Genomic DNA, 22,482 nt, shown 5'->3' with positions numbered 1-22,482 from the left:
CTCCTCTCTCTCTCTCTCTCTCTCTCTCTCTCTCTCTCTCTCTCTCTCTCTCTCTCTCTCTCTCTCTTCCCCAGAGTTATTCTCATTCCACCAGCATTGATCGGTACAAATGTATTACATGCATGAGGAGATGAGGAAACATACACTTGTCTGATTAAACATCCGCAGCGTCTCGCAGCCACGGCTTTTGGGCAAACTCGCCTGCCGGTGAAATATGCCTGACAGGTCCTTAATTAAAACGTAGTCAGTTGGAAAAAGCCATTTGGCGGGAAGAGGGAAGCATGGTGCCGTGACCCACGCTGCCCCACAAAGTAATCCTGCAGACTGAAAACTAAACGTCAACAGAATGAAGTATGAACATTGACTTCTCCAACTTCAAGTAACCCTTGCTTTCCCTCTCTCTCCATCCCTCCCCCATCCTAGTTCTCCAACTAGTTTGACTGTCCTCCTGATTACATTTTACTGACTGTTTGCCTCCTTGTCACCGTCCCCTCAGCCATCAATGATCCATTTTACATTTTACATCTTCCTTGAACTGCCTCCCCTTTGATAATCCCCTTTTCACACCTTGACCTTCCATATCTCCACGTTTCCCTCTCCCCCGACTCTCAGTCTAAAGAAGGGTCTCGACCCAAAACGTCACCCATTCCTTCTATCCAGAGATGCTGCCTGTCCCGCTGAGTTACTCCAGCATGTTGTGTCCATCTTTGAAGCCATCCACTCTGTTCCACTGCATACGACACAGGTAGTAAATGAAGCCGGTCAATTGTTGCTTGTAAGCCCCAGATTGATAGATGTCGGAGGGAATTGTGTGGTTAATCCGTCCCCTGAATCTGGCTTTCACGTGAGGCCCAGTAACCCCTTTAGTTACTGCTCAGAACCAGACACCTAAAACATCTCATAGTGCAGTGGTGGGTTTCCTTCTCTCCAGAGATGCTGCCTGTCCCGCATCTCCAGAGATGCTGCCTGTCCCGCATCTCCAGAGATGCTGCCTGTCCCGCATCTCCAGAGATGCTGCCTGTCCCGCATCTCCAGAGATGCTGCCTGTCCCGCATCTCCAGAGATGCTGCCTGTCCCGCTGAGTTACTCCAGCATTTTGTGTCTATCTTCCACACAGTGAAATCCTGCTGCATCAACATGAAGGGAGTGGAAGGGAAGCCTTTGAATTTGTCAAGTCAAGTCAAGTCAAGTCAATTTTATTTGTATAGCACATTTAAAAACAACCCACGTTGACCAAAGTGCTGCACATCTGATTAGGAAAAAAAAAAAGAATCATACAGTGTCGCCCTTTATTGCAGCACTCGGTCATCGAGAGTTTAGATTAGTCTAGTTTTTGGAAACAGGCCCTTCGGCCCACCGAGTCGGCACCGACCAGCGATCCCCGCACATTAACACTACCCTGCACACACTGGGGACAATTTACACAAACACCAAGCCAATTAACCTACAAACCTATACGTCTTTGGAGTGCGGGAGGAAACCGAAGATCTCGGAGAAAACCCAGGCAGGTCACGGGGAGAACGTACAAACTCCGTACGGACGGCACCCGCAGTCGGGATGGAACCCGGGTCTCTGGCGCTGTGAGGCAGCAACTTGACCGCTGCGCCACCGTGCCGCCCAAAGGAGAGGAGCCACATCTGTGGGGAAATCCCATCCCTGCATCCTGTGGGCGGGAGATGAGCTTATGATTATCCTTCTTGGCCCGTTTAACCAGCGCACGCTTCGAATAAACAAATCACAGGTGTTTGTTCAAGGTGGATAGGAAACCAAGGGGATTATTTTCAGGGGTACTGGTGCCAACTCATTATCCCTCATGCTGGCTAATGTGTGTTTGCTTGGGCCAGCACTGGCCAGTCGGAGCTATTTCTGTATCCTCTTGGTGCTCTTCATTACGTCAACTTGCAGCTATTCTGTTGACAAAACCCCGAACTGGTAGAGATAGGGTAGACAGACAGGATGACACAATGTGCAGGAAGGAACTGCAGAAGAAGGGTCTCGACCCCAAACGTCACCCATTCCTTCTCTCCAGAGATGCTGCCTGTCCCGCTGAGTTACCCCAGCTTTTTGTGTCTGTCTTCAGAATGACATGATGATGCGAATTATGTCATTTGCAGATGATACGAAAATAGGTGGATGGGCAGGTAGTGTAGAGAAAGCAGGGACTCTGCAGAAGGACTTGGACAGGTTGGGAGAGTGGGCAGAGAAGTGGCAGATGGAACATAGTGCAGCAAAGAGTGGAGTCATGCATTTTGGTAGTGGGAATAAAGGCGTAGACTGATTTTTAAACGGGGAGAGAATCCAGAAATCGGAGGTGCAAAGGGACTTGGGAGTGCTGGTGCAGGATTCCCAAAAAGTTGATCTGCAAGTCGAATCGGTAGTAAAGAAAGCAAACTCATTTATTTCGAGAGGGCTTGAATACAAAAACAGGGATGTAATGCTGAGGCTCTATAAGGCGCTGGTCAGGCCGCATTTAGAATATTGTGAGCAATTTTGGGCCCCATATCTGAGGACGGATGTGCTGGCTCTGGAGAGGGTCCAGAGGAGGTTTACGAGAATGATCCCAGGAATGAGTGGGTTAACATATGATCAGCGTTTGTCGGCACTGGGCCTGTACTCGCTGGAGTTTAGAAGAATGAGGAGGGACCTCATTGAAACGTACAGAATAGTGAAAGGCACAGATAGAGTGGATGTGGAGAGGGTGTTTCCACTAGTGGGAGAGTCTAGGACTAGAGGTCACAGCCTTAGAATTAAAGAACGTTCTTTTAGGAAGGAGATGAGGAGGAATTTCTTTAGTCAGAGGGTGGTGAATCTGTGGAATTCTTTGCCACAGAAGGCTGTGGAGGCCAAGTCAGTGGATATTTTTAAGGCAAAGATAGATAGGTTCTTGATTAGTACGGGTGGCAGGAGAATGGGGTTGAGAGGGAGAGATAGATCAGCCATGATTGAATGGCAGAGTGCACTTGATGGGCCGAATGGCCTCATTCTACTCCTACCATTTATGACCTTATGACATAGATGGGGTAGACATTCAGAACAGAATAGATAGGGTAGACAGGCGGGACGGCACAGTGGTAGAGTTGCTGCCTCACAGCGTCAGAGACCCGGGTTCGATCCTGACAACGGGTGCCGTCAGTGCGGAGTTTGTGCGTTGTCCCCTTGCCTGCGTGGGTTTTCTCCAGGTGCTCTGGTTTCCTCCCACATCCCAAAGACGTGCGGGTTTGCAGGTTAATTGGCTTCTGTGAATTGTAAATTGTCCCTTCTGTGTAGGATAGTGCCGGTGTACAGGGTGGTCAATGGTCAGTGCGAATCCGATGGGCCGAAGGACCTGTTTCCACGCTGTTTCTCTAAAGTCTAAAGTCTAACCTGGTAGACAGCCAGAATCTTTATCACGGTTGGAAAAAAGTTGCTCCTCAGATTCGTAATAAATCTTTCCCCCCTCAGATATCACATGTGGCTAATGAACATGAGATAGTGCTGCTCATGTTGTTTAGGACTGGTGGCTGCACTGTTTAATGGCTAACATTACTCCCTTTCCATCACAAGGTTAATACTCCAATTAAATCTATTCCACATCTGGGATAACTTCATAAAGTTAACGCCTTGTTGACACGGATCGCAGAGGTCCTGAATGCCACTCTCTTACTTAGTTGACTGGCCTAAACCCTCACTAATCCATTGGAGGAAATTACCCCCCACATCTTAAGGTCATCCCAAGATACTCTGGAGCCAATCATCCGGAGGAGGTGACAGGGGGGTGCAGCGGGTAGAGCCGCTGCCTCACAGCAACCGTGTCCCGGGTTCAACCCCCACCTCGGGTGAGGAGTTTGCACGTTCTCCCTGCGACTGTGTGGGTTTCCTCCGGGTGCTCCGGTTTCCTCCCACATCCTGAAGCCAACTGACCTGCAAACCTGCACGTCTTTGGAGTGTGGGAGGAAACCGGAGCATCCGGAGGAGACCCAGGTAGTCCCAGGGAGAACGTACAAACTCCGTACATAGAAACATAGACATAGAAACATAGAAAATAGGTGCAGGAGTAGGCCATTCGGCCCTTCGAGCCTGCACCGCCATTCAATATGATCATGGCTGATCATCCAGCTCAGTAGCCTGTACCTGCCTTCTCTCCATACCCCCTGATCCCTTTAGCCACAAGGGCCACATCTAACTCCCTCTTAAATATAGCCAATGAACTGGCCTCAACTACCTTCTGTGGCAGAGAATTCCACAGACTCACCACTCTCTGTGTGAAGAAATGTTTTCTCATCTCGGTCCTAAAAGACTTCCCCCTTATCCTTAAGCTGTGACCCCTGGTTCTGGACTCCCCCAACATCGGAAACAACCTTCCCGCATCTAGCCTCTCCAACCCCTTAAGAATTTTATATGTTTCTATAAGATCCCCCCTCAGTCTTCTAAATTCCAGCGAGTACAAGCCCAGTCTATCCAGTCTTTCCTCATATGCAAGTCCCGCCATCCCAGGGATCAATCTGGTGAACCTTCTCTGTACTCCCTCTAAGGCAAGAAAGTCTTTCCTCAGGTTAGGAGACCAAAACTGCACACAATACTCCAGGTGCGGTCTCACCAAGGCCCTGCACAACTGCAGCAGAACCTCCCTGCTCCTAAACTCAAATCCTCTTGCTATGAATGCCAACATACCATTCGCTTTCTTCACTGCCTGCTGCACCTGCATGCTTGCTTTCAATGACTGGTGCACCATGACACCCAGGTCACGTTGCATCTCCCCTTCTCCCAATCGGTCACCATTCAGGTAATACTCTGCTTTCCTGTTCTTGCCGCCAAAGTGGATAACCTCACATTTATCCACATTATATTGCATCTGTCATGCATTTGCCCACTCGCCTAATCTATCCAAGTCACTCTGCAGCCTCTTGCATCCTCCTCGCAGCTAACACTGCCACCCAGCTTCGTGTCATCCGCAAACTTAGAGATGTTGCATTCAATTCCCTCGTCCAAATCATTAATATACACTGTAAATAACTGGGGTCCCAGCACTGAGCCTTGCGGTACCCCACTAGTCACTGCCTGCCATTCCGAAAAGGACCCGTTTATTCCTACTCTTTGCTTCCTGTCCGCCAACCAATTTTCTATCCACCTCCACCTGTACAGACAGCACCCGTGGCCAGGAGGAACCCGGGCCTCTGGCGCTGTGAGGCGGCAACTCTACCGCCACGCCACCGTGCCGCCCAAACAGTGGCACTGTGTCAGGCACTGTGTCAGGCACTGTGTCCCCTTCATGAAACCATACAGGATCTCCTTCATCAGCTGATGATTTTACAAATGTGCTGCCATTCCTCCCTAAGAATTCATTACAACATTACTACAAGACTAATCGGCCTCTAGTTACCTGCTGTTTACCTCCCTCCCCCCCTCCCCCCCCCCCCCCCCCCCCCCCCCCCCCATGAACAGGGCTATCATAATGGTATCTTTCCAATCTTTTGACCCTTCTCCAGAATCTAAAGATTTTGGGATATTACAGTGAATGTTTCCACCATACTTGATAACCATTTCTTTCAAGATCCTAAGATACATTAGCTTGCCTTGCACGTCTAATTGCTAATCTAGTAATAGTGGTGATATTTAATTCCTCACTGACATTATTCAGTATTAATAGGATGCTCTGAGTATCTTCTGCCTTTAAGACAGATGCAATTAATTTATTTAATGCTCCATTCCCTGTTCCACATTGCTATTAAACTTTCACTTCCCTGTTCCCATAGCTATTTCCTTAGGGAATATAGAGGAGGCTGTGAACAGCCACTTACGCCCTTTTCTTCCTTTATAAAGAAACTCTGATTGTCTATTTTTATATTCCTCGTAACTTGGCCCTCATGGCGTATTTTGTGTCTATTGTTGTTATCATTCTTGTCCTTCTTTGCTAGATTCTGAATCTATCTCAATAGACAATAGACAATAGGTGCAGGAGTAGGCATTTCGGTCCTTCGAGCCAGCACCGCCATTCAATGTGATCATGGCTGATCATTCTCAATCAGTACCCCGTTCCTGCCTTCTCCCCATACCCCCTGACTCCGCTATCCTTAAGAGCTCTATCTCGCTCTCTCTTGAATGCATTCAGAGAATTGGCCTCCACTGCCTTCTGAGTTTCAGTCTTTAGTTTAGATTGGTTTAGTTTAGAGATACAGCGTGGAAATAGGCCCTTCGGCCCACCGAGTCCGTGCCGACCAGCGATCACCCCGTACACTAACACTATCCCATACACCAGGGTGGCACGATGGCGCAGCGGTACAGTTGCTGCTTTATAGCACCAGAGATGCGTGGTCGATCCTGACTATGGGTGCTGTCTGTACGGAGTTTGTACAGTACGATCTCCCCGTGACCACGTGGGTTTTCTCCGGGTGCTCCAGTTTCCCCCCACACTCCAAAGAGGTATAGGATTGTAGGTTCAAATTGGCTTCGGTAAAATTGTAAGTTGTCCGGAGTGCAGAGGATAGTGTTAGTGTACGGGGTGATCGCTGGCCAAAGGGCCTGGTTCATGTTATATATCTCAAGTCTAAAGTCTTACGGTAGCGCAGCGGTAGAGTTGCTGCTTTACAGCGAATGCAGCGCTGGAGACTCAGGTTCGATCCTGACTACGGGTGCTGCACTGTAAGGAGTTTGTACGTTCTCCCCGTGACCTGCGTGGGTTTTCTCCGAGATCTTCGGTTTCCTCCCACACTCCAAAGACGTACAGGTATGTAGGTTAATTGGCTGGGTAAATGTAAAAATTGTCCCTAGTGGGTGTAGGATAGTGTTAATGTGCGGGGATCGCTGGGCGGCACGGACTTGGTGGGCCGAAAAGGCCTGTTTCCGGATGTATATATATGATATGATATGATATGATAAAGTCTAAATCATAGGGACAATTGACAAAAGGCAATTAACCCTTCTTCACCCCAGCCAGGCCACTCTTTGTGTGCTGGTCATATTAGTGGATGTGCAATCACGTATCACAATCACTCCACACTTTTAAATCTCTACTCCAACAGCAGCATTTCTATTCCTTTTACCCTGTGTCTGTACACTGTGGACAGCTCGATTCTAATCATGCGTTGTCTTTCCGCTGACTGCTAAGCACGCGACAAAAGCTTTTCACTGTACCTCGGTGCGCGTGACAATAAACCAAACTATAGTTTGGAGATAGGTCGCAGAAGCAGGCCCTTTGGCCCACTGAGCCCCACAATCCCCGTACACTAGCACTGTAAGCTAGTGGCAATCCTGCACACCAGGGACAAGTTACAATTATACCAAGCCAATTAACCTACAAACCTGTTAAGTCTTTGGGGTGTAAAATCACGGGGTCACGGTGAGAACGTACAAACTCCCCACAGACAGCACCCATAATCAGGATGGAACCCGGGTCTCTGGCGCCGTAAGGCAGCAACGCCACCGTGCCGCCCCTAGACTAAAACTAAACTTGGGACGTGTGGGCTGTGGGAGTCACCTGGATACTACAGTCGTTGTACTTCCTCGCTGGAGTCATAGACGAGTCAGCGATTACTCACGGACTAACTGAAGCAGGAAGGGGATTTGAACTGATTGCTGGTTCCTTGCCGTTTCAGACGAGCGCTGTCCTGTGCTCTGGTGGGTGTGTTCTGCTGGCGGCCAGTGCCCTGCTCGCAATCGTGACCATCTTCCTCCCCTGCGGCCAGTGTGAGAAGAGGATTTGCACACTGGCCGGTTACATGCAGACAACAGCAGGTGAGTGCACCTTCCAATTTACCTTTCACTGTCTCTTTGGCCACCCCATTGGCACAGTGGCGCTGAAATCATGGCAGCTCTGCGCGGGATTTATAAATCGGCCATCACACACTCAATGGCTGCTAATTACATTTCCAGGTTGTGATTCTCCTGCAATGGCCCGGCAGCAGTTAGCATCACGTCTTCAGTCTACTTAAAGCAGCCCTTGTGATGATGGTTGACACCTGTGGAGGTTCTTTAAAGGAGATAGAAATACAGTAACCTTACGATAACGGAACGACCATCAGGCTATTAAACATGACAACCTCCAAATGAGCTCTGAACTTCATAGGTGGGGATATTTATTCACAAAATGCTGGAGTAACTCAGCAGGTCAGGCAGCATCTCAGGAGAGAAGGAATGGGTGACGATTCGACGACCCGAAACGTCACCCATTCCTTCTCTCCTGAGATGCTGCCTGACCTGCTGAGTTACTCCAGCATTTTGTGAATAAATACCTTCGATTTGTACCAGCATCTGCAGTTATTTTCTTACATTGGTTTTGCCTTTTTGCACGATTATCGTTTGTTTGCTTGTTTCATGTGTGTGGCTGTATGCATGTGCATGTATGAGATATATATATAAATTTATATATATATATATGTGTGTGTGTGTGTGTAAATAGGAATTTATTTAGGAAAAAGAACTGCAGATGCCAGTTTAAATCGAAGGGAGACACAAAATGCTGGAGTAACTCAGCGGGTCAGGCAGCATCTCGGGAGAGAAGGAATGGGTGACGTTTCGGGAGACCCGAAACGTCACCCATTCCTTCTCTCCCGAGATGCTGCCTGTCCCGCTGAGTTACTCCAGCATTTTGTGTCCATCTAGGAATTGATTAGTTCTGCCTGGGACATGTGATCATAATGGACTCTTGCCGCGTCACGGGAAGGGCACGGTGTCCATCATTGCCGATTGTCCGCTATAACCGAGTGAGGGGGGTAAAGTTTAACCCGAGGCCGGGAGGGGAGGATCGCGGTGTCGGTGGGGGGGGGGGGGGGGGTTTAAACCAGGGGCGGGTCACAGCCAGGGCGCAGCAGTGCCCCCTGACCAACACGCGGTGCCCCGGGGACGGGCCCGGTACTCGCGCCACCTTCACGCTGCTCGCTCGCTCCCCTCCCCCAACCGCAAGCTCCCATCCACCGCGTGGCGCCGGCTCATTGGGTAACGTGGCGGAGGTGTGGGGGGATGGGACGCAGTACAACGGAGGCTTGGCGCCATTACCGGACGCCCGACCCACGTGTTGCCAGGGCGACGCGGGTGCAATGGCGCGCCCTCGCGTTGTTGCAGCCGCTGTAAACCTGAGACCAGGGCAACGCCGAGAAAGGAGAACCAGGGGACATCGATTTAAGGTGCGGGGGGAAAGATTTACCAGGAACCTGAGGGGTAACGTCTTGTCACAAAGGGTGGCAGGCGTATGGAACGGGCTGCCGGAGGAGGTAATTGAGGCAGGGACTACCCCAATGTTTTAAGAAACAGATACATGGATAGGACAGGTTTAGAGGGATATGGACCAAACGCAGGCAGGTGGGACTCATGTGGATGGGACATGTTGGTCGGTGTGGGCCAGTTGGACCGAAGGGCATGGCTCCATGCAGTATGACTCTATGATATGGGCCAAACACGGGCAGGTGGGACTAGTGTGGATGGGACATGTTGGTCGGTGTGGGCAAGTTGGGCCGAAGGGCCTGTTTCCCTGCTGCATGACTCTGTATCTCTATGAGTCTAATGGCGTTGTAAAGGTCTGGGTTAGCAGCGAAGGTTTCAGATGATAATTATTCCATCTATCGGGCGAACGCGGGCCAAGATTAACGAGTTGCAGGCCGAGTGTGAATGATAAAGTGGTTTAGGTGTTGTCCTAAAGCAGAGACTCTCTACGATGGATGAATGCTTTCATCAATCAGGAAGCAGCAGGCTGGGCAGGGTGGTGTGTGCATCTAAAGGCTGTGTGCCAAGGGAAGGCGATGGGTGCTGTGGGAGGAGGGCAGCAAGCAGATCCATCCATCGACCAGCCATTCAGCACCAACACCCTGGCACCAATGCAAGCCTCGTCCCTGTATTCCCCGTACCCTCTACCTGTACACAGCACGGAAACAGGCCTTACAGCCCAACCTGCCCACACCGGCCAACATGTCCCATCCATACTTTTAGTTTAGTTTAGAGATACAGCGCGAAAACAGGCCCTTTTGGCCCACTGGGTCCACACCGACCAGCAATCCCCACACACATTAACACTATCCTATACCCACTAAGTAAATTACATTTGCCCAGCCAATTAACCTACATACCTGTACATCTTTGGAGTGTGGGAGGAAACCGAAGATCTCGGAGAAAACCCACGCAGGTCACGGGGAGAGCGTACAAACTCCGTACAAACGGCGCCCGTAGTCAGAATCGAACCTGAGTCTCCGGCGCTGCATTCGCTGTAAGGCAGCAACTCTACCGCTGCGCCACCGTGTCGCCCACTAGTCCCACCTGCCTGAATTTGACCCACATCATAGAATCACACAGCATGGAAACAGGCCCTTCAGCCCAAGTTGCCCACACCGGCCAACATGTCCTATGCATGTAACAAAAAGCTTTTCACTGTACATTGGTACACGTGACAATAAACTAAATTAAACTAAACTTAACTGTATCTGTACACTGTGGACAGCTTGATTATAATCATGTACAGTACACAACAACAGAGCTTAAGCTAGACTAACCCTGTGGCAATTGAGGTCAGCATCTAGTCTATTCCCCCTCTGTCCAATGTCATCAGATGGATTCATTCCTTCAGATGTTCTCTTCATTTTTCACTCAGCAATCCAATGGAAAAAATCAAATTCTTGCCAGCAAATTCACAATAATAGAAGATAGACACAAAATGCTGGAGTAACTCAGCGGGACAGGCAGCATCTCTGGAGAGAAGGAATCGGTGACGTTTAGGGTCGAGACCCTTCTTCAGACTGAGAATCAGGGGAGAGGGAATCTAGAGATATGGAAGGGCAAGGTGTGAAAGTGAGAGATTAAGGGGGATGGAGCTCGAGGAGGATGTAGATTGGATCATTGTTAGCTGAGGGGAAGGTGACAAAGAGCATACAGTCAGTAAAATGTAATCAGGAGGACAATGAAACTAGTCGGAGGACTGGGATAGGGGAGGGGTGAAGAGAGAGGGAAAGCAAGGGTTACATGCCGATACAAAATGATCACTGAAATGTTTTGGGCTGTGTGTGTGTGTCTGATTAGAGTTTTGCCTGGAGCCAGCTGGCTTGTTCTTCGCTGAAGTGATCTGCTCAGCCCACACACTGTTTGGAAAGCCAGAGAGAGTGTCTGCCTAAAAACTCCCACCCACCGCGTCTACATGTTCCAGTTGAGATAGATGTTAAGCTTTTTGTTTAAAGAAGACACCACAACGTTGGTGCTTAACGAGAGCGGTCCTGAGCTCCTATCTACCTCAATAAGGGGTCGGCCATTTAGAACGGAGATGAGGAAAAACTTTTTCAGTCAGACAGTTGTAAATCTGTGGAATTCACTGCCTCAGAAGGCAGTGGAGGCCAATTCATAGAATGCATTCAAGAGAGAGCTAGATAGAGCTCTTAAGGATAACGGAGTCAGGGGGTATGGGGAGAAGGCAGGAACGGGATTCTGATTGAGAATGATCAGCCATGATCACATTGAATGGTGGTGCTGACTCGAAGGGCCGAATGGCCTCCTCCTGCACCTATTGTCTATTGTCTATTGTCATTGGTGATCCTCGGACTATTTTTGATTGGACTTTACCGGCCTTACCTTGCACTAAACGTTATTCCCTCATCATGTTTCTACACACTGTGAACGGCTCGATGGTAATCATGTATTGTCTTTCCACTGACTGATTAGCACGCAACAAAAGCTTTTCACTGTACCTCGCGGTAGAGTTACTGCCTTACAGCGCCAGAGACACGGACTACTGCGTGGAAACTGCGTGGGTTTTCTCCAAGATCTCCGGTTTCCTCCCACACTCCAAAGGCGTACAGGTTTGTAGGTTAATTGGCTTGGTGTAATTGTAAATTGCCCCCAAGTGTGTGTGGGACGGTGTTAGTGTGCGGGGATCGCTGGTTGGTGCCGACTCGGTGGGCCGAAGGGCCTGTTTCCGCTCTGTATCTCTAAAAGTAAAATGGCTGGATTGTAATCATGTATAGTCTTTCCACTGGCTGGTCAGCAAGCAACAAAGGCTTTTCACTGTACCTCGGTACATGTGATAACAAACTAAACTGAACTGAAGGTTCTCAATGTCTCCCTCTCCCCTGACTCTGTCTGAAGAAGGGTCTCGACCCGAAACGTCACCCATTCCTTCTCTCCAGAGATGCTGCCTGTCCCGCTGAGTTACTCCAGCATCTTGTGTCAGTGGGTGACCAGTTGGGTGTTAATTGTTCAGGTCGTGTATACACCTAGCTCAGGACCTTGAGCACTGAAATGGAAGCATGCCAATCAACACTTTGTAGGCGGCACGGTGGCGCAGTGGTAGAGTTGCTGCCTTGCAGCGCCAGAGACCTGGGTTCGATCCTGACCACGGGTGCTGTCTGTGTGGAGTTTGTACGTTCCCTCCCAATGACCCTGTTGATTTTCTCCGGGTGCTCCGGTTTCATCCCACATCCCAAAGACGTACAGATTTGCCGATTAATTGGCTCGGTAAAAATGGTAAATTGTCCCTAGTGTGTAGGATAGTGTTAGTGTGCGGGGATCGCTGGTCGGCATGGACTCGGTGGGCCGAAGGGCCTGTTTCCACGCTGTCTCTCTAAGGTTGTGTTAGCTGAATGAAAGCAAGCCCAGATATACAGAATACACAGAGAAACAAACAATACTACCATGATAAAGCCATGGAATCATGCAGCAGAGAACCAGACCCTTGGGCCCCACCCGACCTTGCTGACCACGATGCCCCATCTAAGCTCGTACTCTGCCAACGTTTGGCCCGTATCCCTTTCCTATCCTTGCACCTGTCGATGTACATGTTTTAAATGTTGTTATTTTACCTGCCTCAACTACCTCCTCGAGCAGCTCGTTCAATATACCCACCCACCTCTGTGTGAAAAAGTTGCCCCTTGGGTTCCTATTAAATCTTTCCCCTTTCACTTTTAAACGATGTCCTCTGGTAAATGATTCCCCCACCCCATCTACATTTGTCCCACCTGCCTGCCTTTGGCCCGTATCCCTCTAAACGTTTCCAATCCATGTACCTGTCCAAGTGTCCTTTAAATGTTATTGTAGCACCTGCCTTAACTACCTCCTCGGACAGCTTGTTCCAATCACCCAGCACCCCTGAGTAACAAAGTTGCCCCTCAGGTTCTTATTAAATCGTGTTGATCTCACTTTAAACCTATGTCTTGATTGCCTTACCCTTGGTCAAATATTCTGACTGTTCCCCTCATGATTTTATGCATCAGTATAAGATCCCCGCTCACTGGTTCTATCCGACACGCAGAGCGGACAATTTACGATTTTTACCGAAGCCAAATTGACCTGCATGTCTTTGGAATGCGATAGGAAACCGGAGCACCCGAAGAAAACCCACGCGGGTCACAGAGAGAACGTACAAACTCCGCACAGACAGCGCCTGTGGTCGTTAAAATAAGTGCGGCACGGTGGCGCAGCGGTAGAGTTGCTGCCTCAGTGTCGGAGAACCGGGTCTCTGGATTTGCAAGGCAGAAACTACCGCTGCGCCACGGTGCTGCCCCTATCCCTGGTTTCATGGTGTTTCTAGCATTGAAAACCTGCATCCCAGTGTGCCATTTTGTTTCCACTGGGCGTTTGATGCCGTTCATTATAAGCTGCGGTTCTGGGGGGAGGGAGGGGGGGGGGGGGTGGCACAGCGGGTCCTTGAAGCCTAATGACATCCTGAACGTTGCTTTAATGCAGCGAGAGATGGGCTAATGATCAGCAATGCCTGGAAAATGCAATGCTGATTACAGGATGTGGAGAGGCAGCCTGTCAGGATGCAGGTCGACGGGCTCGCTGTGCGAGGGAACTCTTCCCGGAAGGCAGCATTCGGAGCCCCGTCATGAATATGCAGCCATCCTTTGGGTTTGGTGTCATTTGAGAAACCGTGGCTGCCGCTGCTGTGAGCCCTAACGAGGGCACAAAACCAGTGTGGCCGCTGTCTTTTCTGTCCCGACGCACGGCTTAAAGACGGGAAGGGGTTTCTCTCCCTCCGCAAGGCAGGCCCCACGGCTCGTGTTAACATGGAGGGCTCGACTTTAATGCGGTGCCTCGCCCAGTGGTGTTTACACAGTGGTGGTACTTCATCCATCAGCTCAGTCAAGGGAGTGGGGGTGGGGGGGGGGGACAGAGGGGATGGGAGTGGGGATGGGGAGGGAGAGAGGGGGAGTGGGGGGGGAAGAGGGGATGGGAGGGGATGGGGAGGGACAGGAGGAGGGAGAGAGGGGGAGTGGGGGGGGGGGCAAGGGGATGGGAGTGGGGATGGGGAGGCAGGAGGAGGGAGAGAGTGGGAGTGGGGGGGGAGAGGGGATGGGAGTGGGGATGGGGTGGGAGAGAGGGGATGGGAGTTGGGATGTGGTGGGAGTTGGGATGTGGTGGGAGTGGGGATAGGGTGGGAGTTGGGGGAGCGGGAGTGGGGGGGAGTGGGGATGGGGAGGGACAGGAGGAGGGAGAGAGGGGGAGTGGGAATGGGGGGGCAGAGGGGATGGGAGTGGGGATGGGGGGGCAGGAGGAGGGAGAGAGGGGGGAGAGAGGGGTAGTGAGGGGATGGGAGTGGGGATGGGGTGGGAGAGAGGGGGAGCGGGAGTGGGGGGGGAGTGGGGATGGGGAGGGACAGGAGGAGGGAGAGAGGGGGAGTGGGAGTGGGGGGGGAGAGGGGATGGGAGTGGGGATGGGGTGGGACAGGAGGAGGGAGAGAGGGGGGAGAGAGGGGTAGTGAGGGGATGGGAGTGGGGATGGGGTGGGAGAGAGGGGGAGCGGGAGTGGGGGGGGAGTGGGGATGGGGAGGGACAGGAGGAGGGAGAGAGGGGGAGTGGGAGTGGGGGGGGAGAGGGGATGGGAGTGGGGATGGGGTGGGACAGGAGGAGGGAGAGTTGGGGGGGAGGGCGTGGGAATGCGGGGAGCGCATCTGGGGGTGGTAAAAGGAGAGGGAATGGAAATGGAGGCTGGAGTGGGTCAGGAGGTCGGAGAGAGATGGGGAGTGTGTGGGGGGGTGGTGTGGGAGTCGGGGCTGATTGTAGTCGGGGGGGGGGGGGGGGGGGGTGGGGAGAAAGCTGGAAGAGAGGTGGGGAAGGGCCAAGCCAGGTAAGTGATAGGTTTCAGTTGAGTTTATTGTCACGTGTACCGAGGTACAGTGAAAAGCTTTTGCTGCGTGGTATCCAGTCAGCGGAAAGACAAGACATGATTACAACCAAGCCATTTACAGCCATAAGGGAATAACCATTAGTGCAAGGTAAAGCCAGCAAAGTCCGATCAAGGATAGTCCGAGGGTCACCAATGAGGTAGATGGTAGCCCAGGACCGCTCTCTGGGTTGTGGTGGGATGATTTAGTAGCCTGATAACAGCTGGGAAGAAACTGTCCCTGAAACGCGGATGCAGGTTTAGTTTATTTATTTTATTTTTTAGTTTAGAGATGCAGCGTGGAGGCAGGCCCTTCGGCCCGCGGAGTCCGTGCCGACCGGCGATCCCTGTATACTAAAGTTGACATCCTCTCCTAACCTAGCTTTTTCCATCTGCAGCTTGCCAGATGTCACAAATAGCACTAATCCCCCCCCCCCCCCCACACAGTTTGAGTGAGAGGAAGGCCTTTGAAGTGAATATTTAGGGCCGGTCTCAGCACATCCAAGGTGTGGGTGGTCACAGAGGGAAGAGAGATGCATCTTCGACTTGGCTGTGGCCCCATCCGTTCTCAGCAGCTCTTTGATCTACTTGAAGCCAGCGGGGGAAACCTAAGCTGCCCACGTCAGAACCTCTGCACCTACACATAAACTGCTGTGTTGGCAGGTGAGAGGGCAGAGGGCAGAGGGCAGGGCTCCGGTTCAAGTCGCCTGGAACGAACCACAGGATGTGCAGGAAGGAACTGCAGGTGCTGGTTTACACCGAAGATGGGCACAAAGTGCTGGAGTAACTCAGCGGGACAGGCAGCATCTCTGGAGGGAAGGAATCAATAGTCAATAGTCAATTTATTTGTCACATACACGCAAATGTGCAGTGAAATGAAAGATCACCCACAGTCCAACAATAAGACCAATGAAAATAAGCAATAACACACAATCGCAACCCATCACCAAACAAAAAGAAACATCCATCACAGTGAGTCTCCTCCAGTCACCTCCTCACTGTGATGGAAGGCCAGAATGTATTTTCTCTTCCCCTGCCGTCTTCTCCCGCGGTCAGGCTGTTGAAGTTGCCACGTCGGGGCGGTCGGGGCATGTTTTGGGTCGAGACCCTTCTCCAGACCGAGAGTCAGGGGAGAGGGAGTCTAGAGATATAGAAGGATAAGGTGTGAGAACGACAGATCAGGGTCGATGGCGATAAGGAAATGTAGAATGGTCCCTTGTCAGCTGAGGGGAAGGTGACAACGAGGTATACAGACAGTAACATTTAATCAGGAGGACGGAGAACAAGGGTGGGGGAGGGACGGAGAGAGAGGGAAAGCAAGGGGTACTTGAGGTTAGAGAAGTCAATATTCACACCGCTGGGTTGTAAGCTGGCCGAGCGAAACGTGCAAAACATGAAACACAAGATCCCGTGTTTTTAAAAATAAAAGGGACAGTGTAAATAACCAGCACTGCCCTGTGTACAGTTTTGATCGCTCCACCTCAAGCAAGATTTTGCTCCTGTCAAAACACTTCAGGGAAGATCTTTTGTTTATAAAATGATGAGAAGCACAGGTAGGACAGACAGTCAGAGTCTCTTCCCCAGGATTGGAATGACAAGTACTGGAAGGCACAGCTTTAAGGTGAGAGGGGCAAGGTTTAAAGGAGATGTGCAGGGCAGGTTCTTATACACAGAGGGTGGTGGGTGCCTGAACCTGCTGACAGGAGGCAGATAAGACAGTGGCATTGAAGAGACTTTTGGCTCGTGACCCGAAACGTCACCTAATCCGTTTCTCCAGAGATGCTGCCTGACCCGCTGAGTTACTCCAGCACTCTGTGAAACGTCGCCTATCCATGTTCTCCAGAGATGCTGCCTGGCCCGCTGAGTTACTCCAGCACTCTGTGAAACGTCGCCTATCCATGTTCTCCAGAGATGCTGCCTGACCCGCTGAGTTACTCCAGCACTCTGTGAAACGTCGCCTATCCATGTTCTCCAGAGATGCTGCCTGACCCGCTGAGTTACTCCAGCACTCTGTGAAACGTCGCCTATCCATGTTCTCCAGAGATGCTGCCTGACCCGCTGAGTTACTCCAGCACTCTGTGAAACGTCGCCTATCCATGTTCTCCAGAGATGCTGCCCGACCCGCTGAGTTACTCCAGCATTTTGTGTCTATCTTCAAACTCAGGCACAATACTTGATTAATACAGGTGTAAGGGGTTACAGGGAGAAGGCTGAAGAATGGGATTGAGAGGGAAAGATAGATCAGCCATGGTTGAATGGCGGAGTAGACTTGTTGGGCTGAACGGCCTAATTCTGCTCCTGTAACATGAACTTATGAAGAAGAGGCGGAACAAATAGAAAGATCCAGAGAGCGAAATATAGTTCTCAGCTGAAAACTATGGACACATTTGCCTCAGCAACTGGATCGATGATTAGGAGACAGATTTAAAGCCGTGGATACAAGGATGGAAGGGCAGGCAGGAACTGCGGATGCTGGCTTACACCGAAGATGCTGGAGTCACTCAACGGGACAGGCGGCATCTCTCAATAGAAGGAATGGGTGACGTTTCGGGTCGAGACCCTTCTTCAGACCCTTCAAGGATGAAAGGGTGTTTGGGACAAAATATTTACTTCAAGGAGTGATGGTACGGACGTGGAACTCACACGGGGGAGGATAATGTGGAGACAGCTGTAGAAACATTATCCCACCAGCTCTACATGGTGTCCCTACACCAAACCGCACATGCAAAGGTGATACTTTGTTTGGAATGAATCATGATTACAATCCCCGTAGTAAAAAAAAGAATTGAATGGAGGAATTCAATGCAGGCAGCTGAGGGGAAAATAGGGCAGAGATGTTTGTAATAGATTATATCAATGCAGCATGAATACAATCCCTGTGACACAATAGACATCATATTACATTGGCCTTTCACAAAATATTGAATTGGATTGAACTGACAGAGGAGCTAATGTGCAGTAGGGGACTGCAGATGCTGGTTTAAATCGAAGGTAGACACAAAATGCTGGAGTGACTCAGTGGGTCAGGCAGCGTCTCTGGAGAGAAGGAATGGGTGGCGTGTCGGGTCGAGACCCTTCTTCAGACTGAAGGTATCACAAAATCCAGGAGTCATTCAGCGGGTCAGGCAGCATCTCAGGAGAGAAGAAATGGGTGATGTTTCGGGTCGAGACCCTTCTTCAGTCTGAAGGACCCGAAACATCACCCATTCAATAGACAATAGGTGCAGGAGGAGGCCATTCGGCCCTTCGAGCCTGCACCGCTATTTAATGTGATCATGGCTGATCATTCTCAATCAGTACCCCGTTCCTGCCTTCTCCCCATACCCCCTGACTCCGCTATCCTTAAGAGCTCTATCTAGTTCTCTCTTGAATGCATTCAGAGAATTGGCCTCCACTGAGGCAGAGAATTCCACAGATTCACAACTCTCTGACTGAAAAAGTTTTTCCTCATCTCCGTTCTAAATGGCCTACCCCTTTCATTCCTTCTCTCCTGAGATGCTGCCTGACCCGCTGAGTTGCTCCAGCATTTTGTGATGCCTTCAATTTGAACCAGCGTCTGCAGCTATTTCCCTACACTTCTTCAGACGGACGTCAGCCCTGAACTCTCAGTCTGAAGAAGGGTCTCGGCCCGAAACGTCACCCGTTCCTTCTCTCCAAGAGACGCTGCCTGTCCCGCTGAGTTACTCTGGCATTTTGTGTCTGCCTTTGTCTGTTTTTACCTGCAAAATATTGTAATATTTTAACGTTCCGTCTTTTGAGAGCCTCCCTTGATCAGGAGCAGCGCTATCTCATTTATTAGCTGGCCTTCACCGTATTAAAATCAAAACCCTGCTGTGGGCACGATGTGGAAACGTTTTATGGTTTAAAAAGAAATTAGAGAACAGCAAGGCACTGGGTGGGTTAGTTAATCTTCCTGTCATTTTCATATAAATCGGACTAATGAAGCACTTCCATCAGTCTTGGCAGCAAAGCCTGGGCAGACTCGGATGTACGGTACCACAGCTGATTTGTGGCCTTTATCATTATCTATTCAGTTCAGACTTAACAAGGACTTTTATAGGTTTGAGATGAGAGGGGAAAGATTGAATAGGAACCTGAGGGGCAACATTTTCACGACGAGGGTGGCGGGTGTATGGAATGAGCTGTCAGAGACGGTGGTTGTGGAAGATACTATCACAACATTTTAGTTTTGTTTAGTTTAGAGATACAGCGGGGAAACAGGCCCTTCGGCCCACCGGGTCCGTACCGGCCAGCGATCCCCGCACACCAGCACTAACCTACACACGCTAGGGACGATTTACAATTTTACTAAAGGCAATTAACCTGTAAACCTGCACGTCTTTGGAGAGTGGATGGAAACCTGAGTACCCGGAGAAAACCCACGCAGGTCACGGGGAGAACGTGCAAACTCCGAACAGACAGCACCAGTGTTCAGGGTCGATCCCGGGTCTCTGGTACTGTAAGGCAGCAACTCTACCTCTGCACCACTGTGCCGCCCAAACGACACTTGAACAGGGTACAGGTCCACCGCCGATTTCTCCGGCAACTGGTGGTCCAGCACCTACTTTAAACTGGACAAAATTACGAGAGCGCACTTGATAATCCCTGCTTAGTCCCTACTTCCCCTCTCTCTCCATCCCCTCCCCTCCCCAGTTCTCCAACTAGTCTTACTGTCTCAGACTACATTCTATCTTTGCCCGCCCACTCCCCCGGCATCAGTCTGAAGAAGGGTCTCGACCTGAAACGTCACCCATTCCTTCTCTCCAGAGATGCTGCCTGACCTGCTGAGTTACTCCAGCAATTTGTGTCTACCTTCGATTTTAACCAGTTTTTTTTCCTACAAATATTCTTAAATACTGAATATGAAACGACTATTTCACAATCCACGTTAAGGAGCTCTTGAGCTCGTTGGTCAGGTCTGAGACTCTTTGTGCCGGTTCGAAACGTCACCCATTCCTTCTCTCCAGAGATGCTGCCCGACCCGCTGAGTTACTCCAGCAATTTGTGTCTAGATGAGATTCTTACTCCCGGTGCAGACGAGTGGCGGACCAGCAACCTGACCAGGGCACCATGGTCCAGGGGGCCATTCAAGAGGGGAGAGAGGAAAAGTGCAGCTGCCATTGTTGATGGCACAGTCCGGGGAATGGGCGCTATTCTCTGTCGCAAAGAAACGAGAGTCCCAAAGGCTGTGTTGCCACTCTCACCTTGCAGTTATCTTCTCGAGTGTTGGACATTTCCAAAAAGGTTCTGACTCTCTTCCTCAAATCAAATAGCGAGATCCAGCGTTACTTTAACAATCTCAGCATTGTTGACTGCCTTCCAAGATGGCGTCCAGCCCAGGCGAATATTCAAAGGTCAGTTTATTGTTACGTGTACCAATTAAGGAAACTCGATTACCATACAGGCTTAATTAAAAAAAATAACAAGACACACAACTATATAAAAGTTAACATAAACTTCCACCACAGCGGATTCCACATTCCTCACTGTGATGGAAGGCAATAAAGTCTAATTTTCTTCCCTCTTTAATGGTGTGCTAGCCGCAGAAGCAGGTCCACAAACTCATATTACAACCGCTCCATACTCTTAAAGCCCTACTCTGCCAGTGGAATTCTCTGCCTCAGAAGGCAGTGGAGGCCAGTTCTCTGAATGCTTTCAAGAGAGAGCTAGATAGAGCTCTTAAGGATAGCGGAGTCAGGGGGTATGGGGAGAAGGCAGGAACGGGGTACTGATTGAGAATGATCAGCCAGGATCACATTGAATGGTGAGATGCTGCCTGACCTGCTGAGTTACTCCAGCATTTTGTGAATAAATACCTTCGATTTGTACCAGCATCTGCAGTTATTTTCTTACACATTGAATGGTGGTGCTGGCTGGAAGGGCCGAATGGCCTACTCCAGCACCTATTGTCTATTGTCTACTCCTACAGCAACATTTCTTACTTTAACTCTGATCTTCCTTAACTCCTCTCAGATCTGATTTAACCTTGCACTAAATGCCTGTTTCCGGCTGTATATATATGATATGATATGATAAACGTTAATGTCTTATCATGCATGTATCTGTACACTCCAATGGCTTTGATTGCAATCATGTATTGTCTTTCTGCTCACTGGTTAGCACGCAACAAAAGCTTTTCACTGCCTACATGACAATAAACTAAGCTCAATGGAACCATCCTTGTCCCTGCTGCATGCACTATGTTCTACCCATCACCTTAAAGTGGCACCAGAGGTTTTTGAGGACAGAGTCCTCGACTCCAATGCAACCCCATTGTTGCCTCTTCCTAGAAGGCCAAGGTTGCCCAAAGGTCAGGGAACAGTCTAAAAAAGAAACAGCGGAGATCTTAAAACGGAGATCAAGATGTCCCATTGCCAGAAGTTGGGGGGGGGGGGGGGGGAAGAAGATGCCCATGTTTAGAATTTCGTGCGGCGCGGTGGCGCAGCGCGGTGGCGCAGCGCGGTAGCGCAGCGGTAGAGTTGCTGCCTCACAGCGCCAGAGACCCGGGTTCGATCCTGACTACGGGTGCTGTCTGTAAGGTGTTTGTACGTTCTCCCCGTGGCTGCATGAGTTTTCTCCAGGTGTTCTGCTTCCCTCTCACAACCCAAAGACGTCCGGGTTTGTAGGTGAATTGTCTTCTGTAATAGTCTGTTGTAAATGTAGTAAAATTAAAATCTTGGTTCCACCAAGAAGCAGCACAGAACGCCACAGGAGATCCTTCTTCCCTGTGGCTATCAAACTGTACAACTCCTCCCTCTTCTGCCATGGGGTAGACTGACTCCCCTCCCCCCCCTCCCCCCCCCCCCCCCCCCCCCCCACTCCCCAATCTTTGCACATCCCCAATCCTGAACTTTCCATTCGTCACTTTAATTTCATGTTTCATGTATCTTGTTGTGTTCTATGACTGTTGGAAGACCAATTTACCTCCTGGGATAAATACATTTCCGTCGTACCATATCGTAAATTGTCCCTCATGTATGGGATAGTGCTAGTATACGGATAGATCGGTGGTCGGCGCGGACTCAGTGGGCCGAAGGGCCTGTTTCCACGCTGCATCTCCAAAGTCCAACGGGTGATGAATTTCAGTTACAATATTCTCACTCACATATTTTCATGAATGTATTATTGGCATATTCACCCTGATTGTTTCCAAAAGGCATTCAGTTTCCATGAACAAGCAATAAAATTATTCTTCGATGCAACATTAACAAATTAAAGGCATCAATTATAATAACTGGTACAAGAGTGCTTTCCCTTTAGAATTATGAGCTCGTAGATCATAGTCCCGAATGTGAGCATGTTTCATTTTCATCATTCCATACTATTAATATTTTTAAAAGCTTTTAATAGATGCCATAAAAGGGACAGCCAAGGTTTGATGCATTTTTGTCGAGAACTTTTGGCATCAATGGCCGGCACAGTGACGCAGCTGGT

The 22,482-nt window shown here is 50.0% G+C and overlaps 1 protein-coding gene across 3 annotated transcripts in view; it reads left to right on the top strand.

Moving 5' to 3' along the window:
* Nucleotides 1-22,482, top strand: part of lhfpl7 (LHFPL tetraspan subfamily member 7) — a 244,771-nt gene that overhangs the window by 126,697 nt on the left and 95,592 nt on the right. For all 3 annotated transcript variants that reach the window (XM_078422211.1, XM_078422209.1, XM_078422210.1), the window contains exon 3: nt 7,572-7,710. In XM_078422211.1, coding sequence (XP_078278337.1) covers nt 7,572-7,710 — 139 coding nt within the window. The remainder of the gene's footprint in view (nt 1-7,571; nt 7,711-22,482) is intronic.

The sequence above is a fragment of the Rhinoraja longicauda genome, chromosome 26 (genome assembly GCF_053455715.1).
Source record: "Rhinoraja longicauda isolate Sanriku21f chromosome 26, sRhiLon1.1, whole genome shotgun sequence".
NCBI classification, from domain to species: domain Eukaryota; kingdom Metazoa; phylum Chordata; class Chondrichthyes; order Rajiformes; family Arhynchobatidae; genus Rhinoraja; species Rhinoraja longicauda.
The sequence above is the reverse complement of the archived record's forward strand: the minus strand, read 5'-3'. Positions and strand labels throughout refer to the sequence as shown.